Source organism: Branchiostoma floridae, unplaced genomic scaffold, assembly GCF_000003815.2.
Source record: "Branchiostoma floridae strain S238N-H82 unplaced genomic scaffold, Bfl_VNyyK Sc7u5tJ_1439, whole genome shotgun sequence".
In the NCBI taxonomy this organism is placed as follows: Eukaryota; Metazoa; Chordata; class Leptocardii; order Amphioxiformes; family Branchiostomatidae; genus Branchiostoma; species Branchiostoma floridae.
Genome location: NW_023365716.1, coordinates 135,005 through 155,281, shown reverse-complemented (window position 1 = coordinate 155,281; position 20,277 = coordinate 135,005). Strand labels below are relative to the sequence as shown.

Genomic DNA, 20,277 nt, shown 5'->3' with positions numbered 1-20,277 from the left:
TGCTTCCTTCGATTGTAAACTTTCCTGTTCCTACATTGTCAGTATCACAAAGAAGCGAGAACTATTAAACCTGCATATGCATGTGGTATTTCGAGCCCTGGATCAGAATAATGGTTTCAAAATAGGCAGAATTGAATAGTACTGCAGTGTTAGACCATTGGAAGGTTGTTACCTTCAGTGGAGTTCGCACAGTCCTTTTTACAGCAGTTTCCTTCAAGTCTGAGCTTCACGGCGTCTGCCAGCGTGTCCTCAACAAGTCTCCTTTCCTCGAAGAAATCCCTGGTGTTGAACTCGGGCGATGCACTCTACAGAGGGAAGAGGGTATACATCTATATATTAATGCCAAGTAGCAGTTACTCATTGACAAGCAACCTGTGACACCTATAAACTTTCGTATATTTATCTGCAAGTGTTCTTTAAAACTATCCTGTGAAGATGCCCCTACTTTGCTTGGTGATAACAAATTCCACTCTAGGAAATACGAATTTTTGAACACATCAATTCTGGGTTGGTAAGTTGATGCACTCTAAAGAGGGGAGGTTAAGGGGAATAAATGGTGCTATACATCTACATATTTACGCCAAATAGCAGTCACTCAAGCAACCTGTCACACCTAATTTTGCATATTTACCTGCAAGTGTTCTTTAAATCTATCCAGCGAAGATACCCCTACTGCGCTTGGTGATAACAAATTCCACTCCAGGAAAGTACACATTTTTGAACGCATCAATCCTAGGTTGGTAACTCTCGTCCTTGAAGGCATGACAATAAGGTCTTTCGCACAACCCAGTACGCATGTGCTGTGACGGGAATTGTAGGTAATGTGTAAAAGGAATAGTCCCCGAAGACGTAAAGAAAGCCCGTCTGGTCACCAGACAATGTTAATCAAATATAGACCATGGTTGAGACAAGACTGTTAACTTCTCCGTGGCCTTTACCTTTGACATAATACCTACAACTCCTGTCGCCGCACATGCGTTCTGGCCTGTGCAAAAGACCTCATAAGATCTCACATTGTGTGACGTAATCGGCAGCGCCTTGAGCTCAGGTCCAAGATCGAGTTAATGAATCCTGCCTTGTCACCGATAATTATCTAGCTTTGGTTATCCCCCGGATAGGACATTAAATGGAGGCCCCATGTCCGGGGAGAGTCACACCTCGAGCACATTAAAGAGCCCACCACACTTATTGAAAAGAGTTGGGGTCATTCCCGGTGTGTTTGTGTGTGCGTCTGTTTGTGCATGTGTGTGTGTGTGGACTAAGGTTTGTAGTTTGTTACCTTGAGGGCGTCGATGGCGCTTGTCTTCATGACATTATGGTAGAACCTGTCGTACGTCTTGTGATGTGTGTATGTGTGTGTATGTTTGTGTGTGTGTGTGTGTGTGCGCGCGCGCGCGCGTATGTGTGTATGTGTGTGTAGACACCAAGGTCTGCTGCAGTTTGTTACCTTGAGGGCGTCGATGGCACTTGTCTTCATGACGTTATGGTAGAACCTGTCGTACGTCTCGTGCAGCAGCGGCAGGTCGTCCTTACGCAGGAAGTACTGGAACCGACATGTCACCCGGATCTATCGGCGGGGGCAGAAATCAACAACCTTTATAACATTTCAGCCTTGTGTAAAATTAAATCATTTAAACACAAAAAATGTCACTCAAAACAAGCTGAAATTGACCGAATCTAAATGCAAGGACAAGGCAGAGAAATATTAATTTTTATAACATTTTTCTGTGTCATCCTGTCTTGTACGTAGCATTCAGCAATGCCGTGTTTTCCCTCTACGCTCAGATCTAAATCTGGTACTGATAACGGTCCAGACGGGTTTTGTTTTCTTTTTCCGGGATTATACCTTTCACATTTGCTGTCGCCACATCCCGGTCGGGCTGTAGGTAATTGGAACCAAGACCTAACTTGACTCACCTCTAGCTTATCCAAGGAGAAAACGGCGATGCTCGTGAGTTCCTCGAAGTGTGCGTCGGCCTGGAACACCTTGAAATGGTAGTCTGGTCCGACAAAGTGTCTCCCGCCGCTGTACACCTTGTCCATGTAGACTGTACCTGTCGACTTTCTCTTTAAGAAACCGTACTGCAGGGAGGCAAGTGCGTAGTAGGAGAAGACAAAACAGATTAAAAACAGCATGTTTACCTTTCGCATTGAAAAAAAAAACTCTATTGCAGTTCAAGAGCAAGTTGCTAGGGGCTCAAACATATTCAACTTCTTCCCTACGTAATATTATAAAGCTATCTGCCACCACGAAAGCAAGACCATAGCACGTCTACGTCAAATATATATATATAAAACAGACGTTCTGCTGCAGTACCAAGGTCACAAATCAGGCGCCCCAAAATAGAGCTTTATTTTTGTCTTCCCAGCACTTACCTACAAACCAAATAGCATCTCAATCTATCAAGAGGTTCTTGAATTATGCTAAGTACAAAAATCCGGAAACACAAACACACATTTTTCAAGGAGATAAAAACATGAAGGCTCCAAACATTACCTCATAGTACTGCAGATCGGAGAAGCTGAGCGGGACCAGGATGACCACCAGCAAGGTGATGATGCCGACCGGGATCCCGACGAGACAAGCTAATGTACCCTGCTGTCCCATGATTCTTCAGGCTCTCTGTCAGGCACAGAAACTGCTGGATAGAAAAAAGGAAGTTCAGCTGCAGTACCAAAGTCACATACCAGGGGGCTCAAAATCGACCTTGGCCTTCGTCTTCACAACCAAGATGAGACATGCCAAGGTTCCCTGTTCTCCAATGACTCTTCAGGCTCTCTGGACGACACAGAAGCTGCAGGAAAGGATATGAGAACAGCACACGTATCAGCAGAGAAAAAAGTCCTTCCTGCACCAGATTGGGGTCCCGACGAGACAGGCCAGGGTACCCTGCTGTCCCATGGCTCTTCAGGCTCTCTGGACGGCACAGAAACTGCTGGGGAACATATGAGAACAGCACACGTGTCAGCAGAGAAAAAAGTTCCTCCCGCACTAGACTGTGATCCCAATGAGACATGCCAGTGTACCCTGTTGTCTCATAGTTCTTCTGGATCTCTGTCAGGCACGGAAACTGCTGGGGACAAGATAGAAAAAAAGGAAGATCAGCTGCAGTACCAAGGTCACATACCAGGGGGCCCAAATTCGATCTTGACCTTCGTCTTTCCAACCACGATGAGACATGCCAAGGTTCCCTGTTCTCCAATGATTCTTCAGGCTCTCTGTAAGGCACAGAAGCTGTTGGGAAGAATATGAGAACATCACAAGTATAAGCAGAGAAAAAAGTCCTTCCCGCACAAGACTGGGGTCCTGACGAGACATGGCAAGGTTCCCTGCTGCCCCATGATTGCTCAGACTCTCTGTCAGGCACAGAAACTGCTGGAAACAAGACCATAGAATGTCCAGATCAAAACATAGAAATATGGAAGTTCCGCTGCAGTATCGAGGTACCAGGGTGGGCACAAAATCGACATTGACCTTCGTCTTCCCAATCCCTATTCCCATACCAAATATCATTGCAATCCATCCAGAAATTCTAGAGTTATGCTGACCACCCATATCTGGAAACACCAACAAACAGACATACACACACACACCAAAAACTATACCTCCAGTTTTCATGGAGGTAGTCACGAATGCAATCCCTACAACATGTCCGAGCTAGCTGGGAAGAGTCAGCCGACCCTAGGGTCGAACTGAGACCCACGAATCCACGGAATTTGATACAGACGGCCAAGCAGCGGGGTCGCATTACGGTGTGCGCCACAGGGGCATACATAACAGATATATGATACACTTCTATCTGTAACAGATATATGATATGACAGCAAATATGTTCTTCCATCCAGGCTATTTTGATCAAAATATTTTTGACCTGGATCTGGATGTATTTAAGGTAACGCGCCCCCTTACTTTTGTTGGGGTAAAGCGCACACTCAGGAAGTCGTACTGCACAGTTAATTATTACCGGTTCCTAAACTGTCTCTGAACTTGGCCGTATCTGGTACTTTGCCTGTGGTAGTTGTATATGGAAGGGTCATTCCAGTCCAGGGTTGTTATTGGGAAGTACGGATATCCGTAGCAGTCTGTTGAAGTTAATTGGTTCGTTAGCCGCGGCCGCGCGCGGTGACAGCTGGAGTTTTAATATAACTATTTAGCTATAGTCGCCGCGGCTATGAGCTCTGATGACTGGTGCAAATGGCGCAGACTAGGCCGCAGAAACTAGTGTGTCTACTTGAAACACATGAAAGCATTGAAAAACAAGAGACGAACGCAGCGTAAGTGTGACGTTAGTACCCACTTGAGCTAACCACTTTTACAACACATTGTAGGTCAAGCCAAATTTAACTACATGTATATAGGTCACATGACATCAAAACATCATCATGACAGTATACTAAAAGATGTACGGGCTACATTTTCCATTTTTCAAAGGATATGTCTATAGCTAAATCAAGCTACCACACTAACAACTTTGCGGTTAAACTTACCAGAAAGCCCGGGCTATTATAATGCGTTGCTAGGAGGAGTTCAGCGTTGAGCCACGCCCTGGCCACCAACCTCCTGGTCTTTTGCGTCTTCCCTAGGAAAACTTAAGAACGCAGAGGAACGGATCCGGAACGCTCTTAAAGATTAATGGTTAAACCAAACTGAGGCTTATATAATTAAAATCAACATAAGACTTTGAATAAGACAACACAAGAAGATTATTGAAGAAATAAAGAGCCATAAAAGATACTATTGATTTAGTCATGTGAATTTAGAAGAGAATAACGTTCGTATGCGGTTTGCCCTGCACTGGCCTATTTGTCCATAATTAGACGACCTGGCTTAGATTTGGTCTGTCAGGGTTGGGTACTGTTACATGACTTCTGTATCCTGTATTAGGGTGTGCCGTGCTGAGCTAACATACAAGTGTGCTGAACAACTTGCACCCGAGGCAGCTTGTTCTCCAAAGTTATAAAGGTATTGTACTACGTGTATAATATAATATAATATTCACCAGGCGGTGTATTTTGCCAGCCAGTTGGTACCCAAATTATGAGTAATGAGGCTGTTTAACGTGGTCGAGGCACCTCCTCGAGCACGGGACCCCCGTTTTACGTCCCTCCCGGAAGACGATTTCGTGGAAAGCTTCGTGAGGCTACAGCCATCCGGTCGTCCTGGGTTATACTAGGTAGATATGTACCGGCAGGGTTCTGAGGGTCGACAGCCCTTTACGCGGATTTAAAATTGAAAGGAACAACCTGCATGTATGCATTCAGCTAAATCAAAGAAGGTCGCCTCGCTACAAATTACACGAATAGTTATATCACAGTCCCAAGTGCAGTGAGTGAAGAATGCGAAGTGTTGTTGCAGGCTCTTCTGCGTGTCTGCATGTGACTGCGGGTACCCTAAGTGGGCCATAGATAAGCTAATCTCAAAGCAGATTTTTGGTGGCTTAATATAGTACCATGCAAGGACTATGATTGGCCACCTCTGTGGCCAATTATACTCCTTCGCAGGCTTTCATACTATCTTCTGCCACCGATAGATCTTCTTGAAGATTAAGATAAGACTACAGCACCGAAGCACACTCAGCACAGCGACAGAAAGAGAAAAGAGGGAGGAAGAAAGGACGCGTCGACCTCACCACCAAGCGGTCATCACGAAAGTTGCGAACATAAATCCAGAGTCACAGCACATCGTTTATATAGTGTATATAATGCTTGAATAAAGGACATAACCACTGATGCTTTATTCACATTGCACCGATGGACAATTCTGACTGGTCAAATTGTACTGCAGCTCTAGGTATTGCTGCTGACTAAAGCAATGGTTGTTCAAAACAAGCCTCTTTATTCAGTAGCGTACCAACCTGATGAAACTATTCACGGGTGTACATGATCTTTGTGTTGTATCCCAGACCTGACCGACCACCATGGGGGAGGGAAACACGGCAGGGTATGTCATAGTCTTCTTTGTGGTGGGGGTGCTCGTCATGATCATCACGCTGCTGGCCTTGTCCTTCCAGCGCCTGGAGTCTGACGAAAGTAAGTGAACGGCGTTAATTAAGGCCATGTTGATTTAATTATATGGATAATTATTATCCTCTAGAAACCCTAATGGCCCCCCTATACATTGTCCTACATATACATCCTAACTATGAATTAACATATCAAGGAGATGAAGGAATTTTTTAGAAGACAGTCCATAGGAAATAAGGTAAGACGAAGTTGATGCAAATGAGCTAATTCGCTCCTGTTGTTTGAGTTACAGGAACTAAAGTTTTGGCGTTGGAGTGCTAAATCCCAAGTGCCAGAAAGTTCCATAGTTATTCCGTAGGCTTCCTTAATCTCTAACTCCCTAACCAGCGGGTTTCGCGGTCTAGAAGAATGATCTCTTATATGTCTGTCAGACACCATTATCAGGGTTAGAATGGCTGGATCTGATTCTCGCTGCTACTTATAGCAGATGGGGGGGGGGGGGGGGGATATAAACTGAGCCACGTTTGGGACGGCATTCTCGCTACTACGTACAGCGCCACCTAAATCGCCTATAGCTATAAGTAGCAGAGAGAAACAGATCCAGTCATTCTAACCCAGATGATGGTGTCTGACAGACACCGAAACGTTGGAAGTAAGTACTATTTCGGTTGTTCTTGAAGAACCTTTAGTAAGTATATAAGTATTTCAACAACCTGATGAAATGATTTTCGGAAGAGTGATCTCTGTTCCGTTGTTCCCAGTCGGTATTGTGTACGACACCATCCAGAAGCACCTGGGGTCAGAGGTCAAGCAGGAGGGCCTGCACATAGGACCTGTGGGCTTCGTGTTCATCAAGTTTCCTTCTGTCTTCAAGACGCTGGGGTATACCGACCTCACCTGCTTAGACAAGGTGAGATTTCCTACCAGTCTTAAGGGACTTAGTTAATCATCATACTCTCAGTTTATATCTTTGAATCTTCATTTGTTGTTTTGCTTCAGTGCTTTGCCTACTTGTTATTTTGTTATCTTGTTTTGTTACCTTGTATTTATTTATCCATGTATTTGTATTCTTTTGCGGTGGCGGCATGAATATAAGTCATGACTTGAGTGTGCCGTCACAATGTCTTGTAAATATATGTTGCAATAATAAAAAAAAAGGTGAGATTTTCTTTGACTTTCAAGACTACAAATAGAGTGCAAATTATGTCTCAAGGAAAGTTTCCTTCAGTCTCTAAGTCTTAGTTAAATGAGAAAAGATTTTCCCAAGAGCATAAGATCAGTGGGAGATCAGCAGATTCGAACCCAGAACCTCTGTTGAATGTTAAACAATTTGCCGCTAAGCCACACGATCCCACGTTGTTGTTTGGCACTTTCGGGCGAGGCCCTTTTGTAGCTCCGTGGAACACCCTACGGCTCTCGGGGATACATTTGAGTACGACTGTGCCCCTAGTTGATTTCAAGTCGGCCCGTGACTTACCCGTGGGGTACACCTAGGGGTGCAACTTGGTGACTTCGGAGCCAGGTCGAGGCTACATCCCTTGCAGGATCCGATGCAATCGATACCAAAGCCTTAATGTCCGAAAATAGTTTCATCAGGTTGGTAGATCATAGGATATAGGCGTTTATTTTTACATAACCTGTTAATCTCACCCTAGCTGACGTTCCGATACAGAGCTTTTAACCGGAGTTCTGCTTCTCGCCGCTATATGTAGCCGATGTAGGTGGCGTTCTTGCGGCGAGAATTGTAAACTATACCAAGCGCGGCGTTAGGTTAGCTAACGTGACATTAACTGGCTGTGTAGAAGAATATATATATATATATCAAAATATCTATATCCCTATATCCAAAGCCTTAATTTGTTTAAAATATTGCCCTGTTCCAGGATGGGGTTCCCATAGTGCTTGACGTTGCGTTCCAGTACCTGGCTCGACCCTCCGACCTGCACAGGATCGTCATGGAGTTCCGGGACCACGAGAACTACGTCAACGTGCTGACAACCGCTGGTATGTATTGCATAGGAAAATATGTCAAAATATATCAAAGAATGTCTAGAAGTTTATCTGTATCTGTCACATGTAACAGCATCACTTTTGTTTTAAATCAACTTGTTGTGACCTGAATAAGCCCTTATTCATTTATTAACCATACACGTTATGATACGTTTATAAACGTTAGATATCCAGGTAAACAATATTCAGATACAATTCAATCTCTACAACTGGATAAAAAACTGAAATTTACTTCCGGACGTTTCGAGTGACATCCATAATTCTTCTTCAGCGTCACTAAACTAGCAGAGCAATCAATGCAAGTACAAACTAGAAAAACAACAAATGGCTTTTTTTTCTCACAGGGGAGGCTGCCATGCACGAGGCCTGTAGTAAGTTTAACACGTCTGAGTTCCAGTCGGCGCGTGCGCTCTTCACCGAGGAAGTCCGGGAAACTCTCAGCCTGCGGTTCAATGACCTCAGCTCCGACATTACAGACCTGCAGGTACGTAATTGAGGACCACCGTTTACAAAATGGCTCCATCATCAAGTTACAGAAAAATGATCACCCTCTGTCTGGAATGCATTTTGTATCAATTGCCAGACAAAGTAAGCTTGATTACGAACTTGATTGAGTGTACGTGTGTGCATGCACATGCAAGCACTAATATTGCTTTACCGCTAGTCCAATATCAAAACCTATAGCTAAGGCTGCTACTAAGTCTTATGCACGTGTGTGTGTGTTGACTCTCTATCTAGGTCAATGACATTACAAAGCCTCCAGCTTACGAACGTGCCGTGCGAGACAAGGAAGCTGCAAGAGAAAACATCCAGGTAACGTGCCACACGATATCCTTTGGCTTTGTTTGGCTTGTAGAAAGCAGTGAAGGCGCAGTGAAAGGCGAAAGCCATTTGATGTCTAATTATTTTTCATATTATGATCAAAGTACACGCGCATACTGCCCCACTATTCCTTATCTTGAGAAACCAATTCTACTTTTCGGTAAATCAAGGAACCTATTAGTGGCTCTTCCATTGCCTCCAAAGTCAAACCCAGCAAAATTCTAGACCCATGCAAAGTTATCACATTATATGTAGCACTGAATAACATTTTTATCATTATATAATGTGATGTAAATTTGCTTGTACTTGCAATCAGCCCTCGGACATGTATTTGCAATAAACTTTGCCAATATTAAAACTATGCATAAAGCACATGCCACGTGCAAAATACAATTAAACACTGTGTGAGAACGGTAATGATGCACGGTACAATATATTTCTATTGTCAGGTTGCTGAGAACGAGCGGCCGAGGAAAGGCGTTTTGTTTTCCTTGTACTTTCAATCAACCCACGGGCATGTATTTGCAATAAACGGGCTTAAAACCGCGCATGAACCTCGTACCGAATTTCACACCGATATTATTTTGCACTGATGAATGCAACAGATGTTCGTCGAAACGTTTACGGAAGAATTAAGGAATGTTGTGTAACGAAGAAGACTATGTTGTATGCAACAATGCATTCTTTACTGTCAGGTTGCTGAGAACGAGCGCCCGAGGCAGCTGACCCAGGCCAGGACCACTCTGAGAGAGGCGGAGACGCAGGCGCAGATCGCCATCAACAAGGCTCAGTCTGATGCCAGGATAGCTATCAGCAGGTCAGGGGGCATAGGGGTCATGGGTCATGAGCAGGTCAAGGGTCGTGGTCAGGGGGCAACAGATCAAGGGTCAATGGCAGGTTAACCACTACTGTACATATTCAGCAAGGCTCAGTCTGACGTCAGGATAGCCATCAGCAGGTCAGGGGGCATAATGGTAATGGTCAGGAGGCAAACAGGTCAAGGGTCATTGGCAGGTGAAAGGCCAACAAAGCTCACTATGACGCCAAGATAGCCATCAGTAGCCCAGGTGACAGCCAAGGGGTCATTTAGGATCAAGGCTTTTCGGTAAATTCAAATTGTAATGTAACAGAATTCATACCTTAGTGAACAGTACCCGTAAGATTTGTTTATTGAGATTTGATTGATTGATTGATTGATAGAAATTTGGCGTTTTCGCGTTGTTTGGGGGTAGTCAGGAGGGGTCAGAGGTCACAACGTGTGTATTGGTCATGTCCTGGGCACTTTCCAGCGTACAGGATATTCAGATAATAATAGATAAAGGTCTAAAACACAGGTAGTTGAGTTTTGACAACCTCTTTCAGACATTATAGAAAAATTGCTAAACTTTCCTTTCAACACGGTAATAACTGTAGGGGTTTACCCCTAAATTTTCGATCAATCTCCGTCGACCTTGTTCACCTTGACTTCTTTCAGACATGTCCCATTATATAAGTATAGGCAGCCTATTACTGCAATGTGGCCGTTTGTCACTGACATCAACTGTTCCCTCTCCAGAGCGGAGGCAGAGGCAGCGGCTATCACCAATGAATACCAGACTGAAGCCGACACCTACGCCACCATCATCCAGAGCCAGGGTCTCACCACTGAGGGCTTCCTCGCTTATATGGGTGTACGGGCTATCGGTAAGCATACAGACCTTACAACTATCCATCACAAACCTAACCTAACCCTATTCCACTATCAGGGTCTTACCACAGAGGGTTTCCTGGCTTATATGCGTGTAAGGGCTATCGGTAAGTGTATAAATCTAGTACAATTCAATCCCTACAACTGGATAAAAGCGGATATTTACTTCTGGGTATTTCGAGTGACATCCATCACTTTTCTTCCTAGCTTACATGTGTGTATCAGCTATCAGTAAGATAATACTTTGTAAATGTAATCGATCAGTCCAAGTTCCCTGCTGCACGTGGTGCCAAAACGATTCTATGGCAATACATACACCAGTATCGACAATTATCGTGTCATGTCTTCGGTATGACATGAGTAAAAACAAATGATAGATAAAACTGATTATTTTTCCACATCCTTATTCCATACCTTATAGCTTGGGTACCATTTGGGTAGTAGTTCGCTCCGGCATATATTGCTTTAAAAAGGTTTTCTTGTACGTTTTCTTGCAGGTTCCTCCAAGAACCCGGTGTACGCAGGTGTGATGGCCCCAGCTAAGACATCGTACCTGGGAGAAAAAGCCTGACTTCTTTAGTGGAAAAGTTTATACTTTTTTCCTCACAGACCTCACTACTGCAGCTTGTACATACCAGGGTTGTTTTAAAGGAGTCCTAAACCCCATCTTGTTAATTAAAACACCATTATCAAATAAAGCCTTTAAAGCATGCATTCTCCCGTGGCGTTCTTAGCTTTCCTTTCTTGTAATGCTTTCCACGTTTGGGACTTCCTGTGTTCGCTCTCTTGCCCATTGGTGGAAGACGTATATAGCAGCAGATCGTTTTGCGTTCTGAGCAATTTTTCAGGTTAATTGTGACGTTCTTTCCTGCCGCTCGTTCTGCCTAATTGGAGGAAGCTGTATGGCAGTTTAGTTTGTCTCATGTTTTCTAACCTCTGTGCTCCGTCATAATCAATTGACTATTGACGATCTAGTTAATGGACGAAAGTCGTTAAATAATTACCGATAGAAGCCTTAATTACGTGATGGACGCTTCTGTAGTTGATTAATTGACGCCATAGCTAATGAAAACAGCTGTAGAATCAGTGGAATTGTGTGCAATCTCACTTATTCATCTGAATAGGAGTTTTCCCCACGTGTTGTTTATCTGATTAATTGATGACAGACGAATCTATTGAAGGGATTTAGGAAGTCCTTTTAAAGCTCAAGTTTACTTGATGTAATACATATTTAGTGCCATAACAATACATTCTCTGAGCCTATTTCTTTCTAATTAATTTATTAACGACCTGCAGTATGTAGTTAGATATGAGGAGTTTTCAGGTTCCTTCCTAAGTACTTCAATGTCGTAATTATGAAAGTTGAGACGGTTATTGGCTTTCAAAAGTGTGTACTTCGTTGATACTAAGAATCCTTATACATACATGTAAGCAGCAGGAGTTCAGAGACCTCGTACCTCCTTGAAATATTTACATTTTGTTGTACATTTCTTACTTTATATTGTTAAGAAACAAATATTAATCATGACCAACTCTATCACCTGGAATTAAGCAGACTTTGCACAAAACTGTGCTGCATTCAATATATAGCTGTACAAATAGATATGACTGAACTGCATCAAGTATACTGTACACATAGATATAACTGAACGGCAAAAAATACTGTACACATAGATATAACTGAATGGCAAAAATACTGTACACACAGACATAACTGAACGGCAAAAACTTCTGTACACATAGATATGACTGAACGGCATTAATTATACTGTACACATACATGCAGATGCGACTGGATTGCATTCAGTATGTTATCCATCCTGGTACTTATTTAAGTTTGCCTACGATATGCTCATGATTTCCAATCCTGAGGATCTCCACAAAGTCGTCGCACGTGCACTTTCCCTGCTGACTAAGTAGGTCTATGAGAGCCTCGGCCTTCCCCTGTCTGGTTGTTCTACTGTTGATGTCCTCCTTCTCCTCGATCTGCAGCAGGCCCCTCTGGATGAGATGTGGGAACAGGTCTGACACCTGAAGCCGTTCCCTCAGCAGGGGGTAGTTCTGCTTGATCAGTTCTTCTGCTGACCCTTTGCCAGAAAATCAAAGAAAATGTGTAAATGATATTAAAAAGGGTTATGCCAAAGCTTTTCGTAATTTCTTTTGTATTGACAGGTTTGCAAAAATAACAACAAACTAAAGTAACAGCAAAAGTTCCACATGATACAAACACACCATAAGACAACTTGATGTAATTCATCCTTCGACCATCTTCACAACCTAAATCTGATATTGGAGCCCGAACAATAAATAATATAGGCAACGATACAACATGCCTAATGTTTTATAATAAAGACTATAAATTTTGTAACAAGAATGTAAGTCGAAAAACATGGTATTACAGCCAAAAAAAGTTTTTCTATTTTCAAGTGTGGAAGCGTATAGCCGTCATCAATACTCAATGAAACCACATTATCGTCAAGTACAATCAAGGCTTTTACACAAAAAATTCCTTTTCTACTTGGCTGAATGCGGGAAATAATGAGCTTCAAATCTCATCTCAAAGTAAGGATTTTGCAAACATCTTGTTGAATTCGTCATTTCAACGGTATATAAACTAACCGTTTCCTCTGCCGAGATACTTGACCTTCTCCGGGACGTTCCTCCGAGGTTGGACAAGGTTCTCGCCCTTTCCTGTCGCCGCCTCCACCTCTTCCCTGCTGTAGGCGTGAGGCTGCGGTCTGTGGTCATCATCAGCTTGGAGATGGTCCTGGATGGGGTGGACAAGACGCCACCTCCGGGCTACCCGTTTCGGTTTGTCTGTCGTGAGGCAAAAGAAAACTGTCAATCAACTGATCATCCCTGCTTTATTTGTCTAACTTTGGAAACAGGAATCTAACAAAGACTACACACAAAAAAAGCAATAAATACAATTCCTAACACTATTGACAAAGTAGCAATTTGCGGCAATAATATAGAATTGTAGGGTTGTGTACATAGTCATAGATTACCTACCGGAACGATAATTAGACTTACTTTTCAGGTTGTAGTGAGGCAGGAGACCGCTGACCTTCTCCGGGACGTTCCTCTGAGAATGGACGAGGTTCTCGCCCTTTGCTGCCGCCGCCTCCACCTCTTCCCTGCTGTAGGCGTGAGGCTGCGGTCTGTGTTCCCGGAGGTCCAGGGCGCTGAGCACCATGTCCCGTGACCTGGCTCCGGGGCTGGTCTCGTGCAGCAGGCGGTACGTCATGTCCTTCAGGAAGTCCATGATGGAGTTGCAGTCCTCCCTGCTGCCATCGTTGCTCCTGACGAAGATGTTGAGCTGCCTCTTGTCCTGTGTGATCTGCAGCAGCGCTTCGGCCTTCCCGTCGGTACATTTGGCGCTGTTCTTCCACAGGAGAGGCCGGCTGAGCTTGTACGGGTGCGCCTGCATCAGCAGCGTCTGCAGCCGCGGGAACAGGTCGCACGAGAAGCTGTCGATCTCCATGCGGCCTCGGATCTGCAGACCGAAGTAGACAGCCTTGCTGGACACATGAGACCACGCCGCCTCTTCCATCTCCTGCTGCAGCAGGCTGGGGAGGATGAAGGTGCGACCGTCGTACGTGTGGCAGAGCTGGAAGTCCTGCAGGAGTTTGATCAGCAGAGGGATGTCGGCAACCGCACTGAAGACACGGGTGAGCTCCTCAAGGGTGACGTAATCTTCGGCAGTCCGATTAATCATATCGATTATCTTGTTGAAGTTTTCCGGAGCGAGCAGAGATCCAAAAACGGACGTGAACAACCAATGGGGGTCCAGCACTACCGACGTGTTGGCTTCGTTGCGAAGGAAGATGATCTAAATGACACATTGAAGCATATCAAATACGAATATCTTTAATTTCCTGTTGGGCTACATTGCTTTTAAATTTATTGTTATGATATATATTCTATATCAGGAAACTAAGCGTACGTTGTCAAGTTCTAGTACATTAGTATTAACCAGTCACATTGCACTCTAATAGATAGCAAATGCACTCTTACCTCCCCTTCATCATGTAGGTAAGATGTTGCCAGCTCTACGATTCTTTCCTTGACGAAGCCATACGTTGCCTGCTCAACCGCTGTCAGGTAGTCCTGCCATCCCATCACTGGGAATTCCTTTCTCTCCTGCCTCCAGCCTTCAATCTCTGCAAGCAAGCTATTGCAGACTTTGGGGAACTTTGGTCTTTGCTGTGGTTAGGAATATGAATGTGATTTCTTTTTCGTGTATGTGGAACATAATGTATAATTTATCATAAAATAATAGTCATGATATCATAAATTTCAAACGCAATCAAAGAAGTAAATAAGAAACAGAATATTAGTCTGGAGATACATCTACGTATACGCCAGGTATGAACTAGAACAAGGTGATACAAAACATTTGGGCGGCATTAGGGACTCCACGCCACCTACTGGCAAGAAATTACAACGAATGGTAGCAGAATGAATACCAAAACAAGAAATGAGTTTCGACACAAAAAAACTGCAGGTCTACATCAACCAGCTAGGAAGCCCAAATTCACATCGCTTTAAAGGCATACTACGGAGTTTTTTGCGCTCAAATTTGAAATATTCTAGAATTAAGAAATATCAGATTTACTACGACTTTTTGTCCCTTTTTTACACTTTTGTGTCATTATTTCACATTTGCAACGTAAATGATTAGCCTACAAAAATTCCGCTCTAGGCACCCTGTAACTTTGTGTCCTCCCAAGTTAGACCCTCCTGTTTGTGCTTGCCACCGGTAGGTCCCCTGGGGTGGGGTAATCAGTTAGCACAATGGAGATCTTCTTTGGAAACACCTATATCATTCTAATAATTCTAAAATAGTATATAATCATGACCTTATTAGTCTATTTCGTAGGATATCAACAAGCTGAGGTCGTATTCCCTTCAAAACGGCAAGAAACCTTATACAGAAAGCTAGTCTACTGTACTCAGAGGAACTGTCAACTGGCCCCACACTGGGAAGTCAGCCTGATAAGCAAGAAACAACACACAGAGGCAGTAATAACCAGCCTGTGCCCATCTGTTTCTTGGAAGATCACAAATTTCATACATCATGCTTATGTGGTGCATTGATCGTGTCGCAGCATCTCTCCCGGTATGCAGTGCTATAGGGTTGATTGAACTAACAATGTAAAGAAAAAGTTGGAAAAGCTACTGTTTTGTTCAAATATCTCGTAGTATGCCTTTAACCTTCTGTCAACACATATCTGTCTATCTAAAATTCAGAACCAAGGACCACAGACATCTGAAAAAAAGGTGCTGCACTACCAAGGTCAACTAACAGGAGTACCACAATCGACCTACACCAACACAATAACCCCGCCTATATAGAAAAAATATACCAATATACCAAAACCCATCGAAATCCATCCAGGTGTTCTTGAGATATGTCATTATGGGACACAAAATGGTAGTCTTTTATCTTCATGGAAGTAATGAAGTGATTGTGTTTTTCACAGCATAGACAGTCTAACTCTGCTCATTACCTTCAGTATGTCGTCCCTGAATGCTGCCAGCACCGCTCTCAGCCGCTGTATCTCACGTGACCCCGCCTGCAGGCAGTTAATGAGGAACACCTCCTTTGACACAATCAGTGACTCCTGGAACACTTTCCTGTAGTGTTCCACTAGAGCTGTCGCTCGGCGCTGACCTACAGACAAAAAGGACAAGGTTGATATTCATTTATCCATTACACAGCTATTACCGCTTGTAGATCAAACCTGTGGTCTGTATTATCAAACTAATGGCTTTGTTGAAGTAATCGTAAACATTCAACTGACCCGCTTCCTGGTCCTCTAACTTGTCGGCATGACTGGCTATCAGGACAATCCGGGGTTTGTTGGTGGGATCTGCGTTACTGCAGTGGATGAAACTCAGCCAACCGTGGATCTGGGAGCAAAGAATTGAAAATGTAATTCACTTCATTTGTATTTGCCTAATAATCATATGGGCAAGGGCATTTGTTGATATACGGTGCGGCTCAAGTATTTGCTGTTACACCCTATTCGAAACGATTACTGTGTGGTTGAAGGTGTGTCTATATACAGCTCTAAGATTGGAAACAAAACCCTTAGTGAAGTGTCGGTGTTTATCTGACGTACGCATCTGTATCTGTAAACAGACTATTTGACAACAAAATGAAGTTGTAGACATGTACGCAGGCTTGATATAGATAACATGATGCTTATTAACAAAACTTTTCTTGCCTGCCGTTTCTGTACCTCCTCCCCATCCGTGATTTTGTAGACGACAGGTAAGATGGCGTTAGTGGTGCGGAGCAGCATGGCGTGTGTGACGTAGAACTGCGCCTGTCCTGCGAAGTCATGCAGACTGAGTCTCCCGATTCCCCGCACGGTTTTGCTGGATACGTGCACCCCCGGGGTGGGGTTAAAGACGTCTTGTCTTCTGAACCTCCTTCTCATGTTCCAGAGAACGATGAGTCTTGTCTGAAATGGGTGAAGTAATTTCATTGATTTCCAATTTCTGTATCATGCACTCTCAGGACTAAAGCCCTGTTTTTCAGGAGAACCTGGGTACACCAAACTTCACAACTATTCAATCCGACAAACATAGCATAATTACAAAAATAGAACATAATTTCCTATCTATGGGTAAGATCCGTATTAGCATCAGTCCTTGTTCGAAATCAGTCCACGTTTAAATTCCTTTAACGTACTGGAACGCCTCTGTTCTACGGTTTGTTCCAAAGTGTCGGTCCATATAGTGTTGTATGCTGCCTTTAAACGACTGCATATTACTCTGGGGTATGTTAATAGGTGGGTCTCCCAGCTTATGTGGGGGTCCCAGCAGTATCTGTAAACACTGTTTTGCAAATCCAGACATCAAACTTATGCACTGTACGAGTGTTGAATATACCAATACATATGAATATACAATACCAAACAAATGCTACGAGACCTCCTGTCCTGCAAATTCATCTGTTTGATGACTTGTATATTTGTTCGTACCTTTTTCAGGATCGCTCGCAAAGATGTTTTTCCGACCTGTCCGTCTCCACAGAGAAACAGTTTGACTGTTGTCCACTCCTCAGACCCCACGGAGGAGACCAGCTCGCTGTACTCCGCCTGCTTCCGTGTTACCGTCTGCAGGTTGACGGGTTAGTTAATGATTAAGCTATATTTCATGTGATCATAGGGTGGTGTGACCTAAAGATTCTTTGCAATTTATTACCTTCCTGGGGCAACGTTTTACGCAGGAGCAATAGAGCAACATTTTGAAACTGACATTCTTTCCACTTAGTCAGCACAAAAAAAGAATTCTATAGATTAGTACATAATCCACTGATGTAGCGATGGCTTGCCTGATAAGGTTGAACATCACCCGTGCGCATGGTACGTAGCTTATGGGAAAATATTGTCCTGTTACAAACTTCTGAAATTCTGCTTGAAGATAATTCCTGACGCAGCCTAAGTTGTGATCCTTATATGTACGTCAAAATAACTGCACAACCTACCTCCAGCAATAACAGATTATCTCTGCCCAGTCGTCTTGTAGCAACGTCAACCGGGCGCATGTTTTGCTAAAATCAGAGAACAATCGGAAACGTTCGAACGTGTACAACAGCTAGAAACAAAGTAAAATTTAATCTGTACAACTGGGCAATACAAAGGATAGTATCTGAAGTCATCTGACTTCTTTCCTCATGGAAAGAAAGGTATTTTAGGAGAAATCACAAATGGGAATACTTCTTTGTGTTCTAAATACACAATCAAAGGTAATGGCCAAACGTTAGACCTTGTATAGAATTTTTACACGCCACATCATCTATCAAAAACGCGAATGATGATAAAGAAATATCTGTGCACACAACATTTCTTTTCTATTTGTCACCCTGCTGCGATAACATCAAAGTAATATTTGAGCTACCCTAAATGAACTTTAAGATCTTACTTTGTTAGTCACATTGAGATCAGCTTTGTTCTTGATGAACATCTCCACAATTTTGACAAGACCTCCTCTACACGCTTTATGCAGAACTGTGTCTCCGTACTGTAATACAGCAGTTAAAGCAAAACGTCACACAAAAGGTGATTTTATAATGCACTGTTCCCATTTTCCCCCTCTTGAAATTATATAGCGTTTGTGCAGATGTACAACATTCCTTCCCATGTAAACGGTTTTTTTTCCTATTATCATTTACTTTACTGTATACCTCCCAAAACTAGTTCCTATTGAGCAGATGTATTGCATTGGTTGTTAGGAGAAATGGCACCAAGGCTTCTTCTTGTCTACACCTTGCATTGTTTCTTAGTTTACATCCTCACATTGTCGACCACATTGAGATCAGCTCCGTTCTTGATGAGCAGCTCCGCAACCTTATCATGACCTCCCGAACACGCGTAATGCAGACCTGTGTTTCCACCCTGCATCACAACAGTTAAAGCAAAACGTCACACGAAAGGTGGTTTCAGTATTATTGTAAAAACTACATTCATTTACTTTACTTTATACCTCATTTGTTCCCAGAACATCAGCATTGTTCTATTTAGCAGATGTTTAAGCTTGCTTACCTGATGATAAGGCAACATTTTGGGCAGGTTATTAATCCTTAATTAATCTACACCTTCTTGCCATTTGTTACTTCACATTTTTACCTTGTTAATCACATTGAGGTCAGCTCCGTTGTTGATGAGCAGCTCCACAATCTTGCAATGACCTCCTCTACACGCTCTATGCAGACCTGTGTCTCCGTCCTGCAACATAACAGTTAAAGCAACGACTGCAACAAAAGCCTGATAATAAACTTAATAATATTGGGTTATCTAGCTATGTGGTAATGACGTTAGTGAATTCTTTCCCCTCCTTTGTACGGGGCATAACCTCTGGTTAACATTGACAAGTGTTCACATGCGTTATGTCACTTTAAACAGAGGAAATGGGGTTGTTCAAAGGTATACGTCACTCTAAAATAGGAAATGAGGCTATCAAACATTAATTTATCTACACCTTGTTTTGAATTATTAGTTTACGTCCTCACCTTGTTCATCATATTGAGATCAGCTTCGTTCTTGATGAGCAGCTCCACAACCTTGTCATGACCTCCTTTACACGCTTCATGCAGACCTGTCTCTCCGGCCTGTAACACAACTAGGGATGGGTACCGGTACAGAAAAGTCAGGTCCAGGTACGGTTCAGGTTCAGAGGACCTGAACCTGGACCTGAGGACCTGAACCTGGACCTGATTCAGTATGTGAAAATTTATGAATGGACGATACTCAAAACAGTGGTCTATTTTGCCACAAAGAAATCTGTTTCGTGGAGTATTCGACTCCCACTGGCATTTCTAAGTCCTACAATGCTAACTGCCTGTACAATTTACTGTAAAACTTGGTAGAATTGACTATAGACCCTACTCTGCTTCGCCCTTGTTATTTTATCCGACCGGTAAGCCCCAAAACGTGTGAATACCTTATCATATAATCTGTTCATTGTCCAATCGGTCCAACATACAGTCCACGGATATTTTTCAGGCCCGTTTTTTCCGGACCGGTCCAATAAGTAAAACCGGTTTTGTACTTGTACACCGTTACGATACCCAGCCCTAAACACAACAGTTAAAGCAAAACGTCACACAAAAGGTGGTTTCAATATTATTGTAAAAAATACATCGTCCAAATTATAATTCATTTCATTTTATACATCATTTGTTTCCAGAATTCCAGCCTTGTTCTATTGAGCAGATGTTTAAGCTTCCTTAAGCCCCGTTTACAAATCAAGAATTTAGCTCGGTCGAGTTGTCAGCGAGC

General features: G+C 43.1%; 5 protein-coding genes across 5 annotated transcripts in view; 3 read left to right on the top strand and 2 right to left on the bottom strand.

The window, feature by feature from the left end:
• The window catches only part of LOC118407678, a 3,384-nt gene extending 776 nt beyond the window's left edge, over nucleotides 1-2,608 (bottom strand). Inside the window, exons 1-4 of the mRNA XM_035808193.1 lie at nucleotides 2,498-2,608; nucleotides 1,918-2,082; nucleotides 1,448-1,567; nucleotides 173-305 (exon numbers count right to left, since the gene is read on the bottom strand). Of these exons, the coding sequence (XP_035664086.1) occupies nucleotides 173-305; nucleotides 1,448-1,567; nucleotides 1,918-2,082; nucleotides 2,498-2,608 (529 nt within the window). The remainder of the gene's footprint in view (nucleotides 1-172; nucleotides 306-1,447; nucleotides 1,568-1,917; nucleotides 2,083-2,497) is intronic.
• LOC118407668 (tropomyosin-1-like) overlaps nucleotides 1-20,277 on the bottom strand; it is a 1,169,601-nt gene that overhangs the window by 1,015,412 nt on the left and 133,912 nt on the right. The gene's annotated exons all lie outside the window — the stretch shown is intronic.
• The window catches only part of LOC118407610 (zinc finger protein 25-like), an 865,280-nt gene that overhangs the window by 742,741 nt on the left and 102,262 nt on the right, over nucleotides 1-20,277 (top strand). The gene's annotated exons all lie outside the window — the stretch shown is intronic.
• Nucleotides 1-20,277, top strand: part of LOC118407627 (zinc finger protein 525-like) — a 976,997-nt gene that overhangs the window by 863,391 nt on the left and 93,329 nt on the right. The window lies entirely within an intron of this gene.
• Nucleotides 4,825-11,054, top strand: LOC118407677. The gene is made up of 9 exons (XM_035808192.1): nucleotides 4,825-4,963; nucleotides 5,904-6,030; nucleotides 6,726-6,874; nucleotides 7,848-7,968; nucleotides 8,319-8,458; nucleotides 8,713-8,787; nucleotides 9,492-9,613; nucleotides 10,352-10,479; nucleotides 10,981-11,054. Exons 2-9 carry the CDS (start codon nucleotides 5,919-5,921, stop codon nucleotides 11,052-11,054), a joined length of 921 nt encoding a protein of 306 aa, XP_035664085.1. The 5' UTR covers nucleotides 4,825-4,963; nucleotides 5,904-5,918.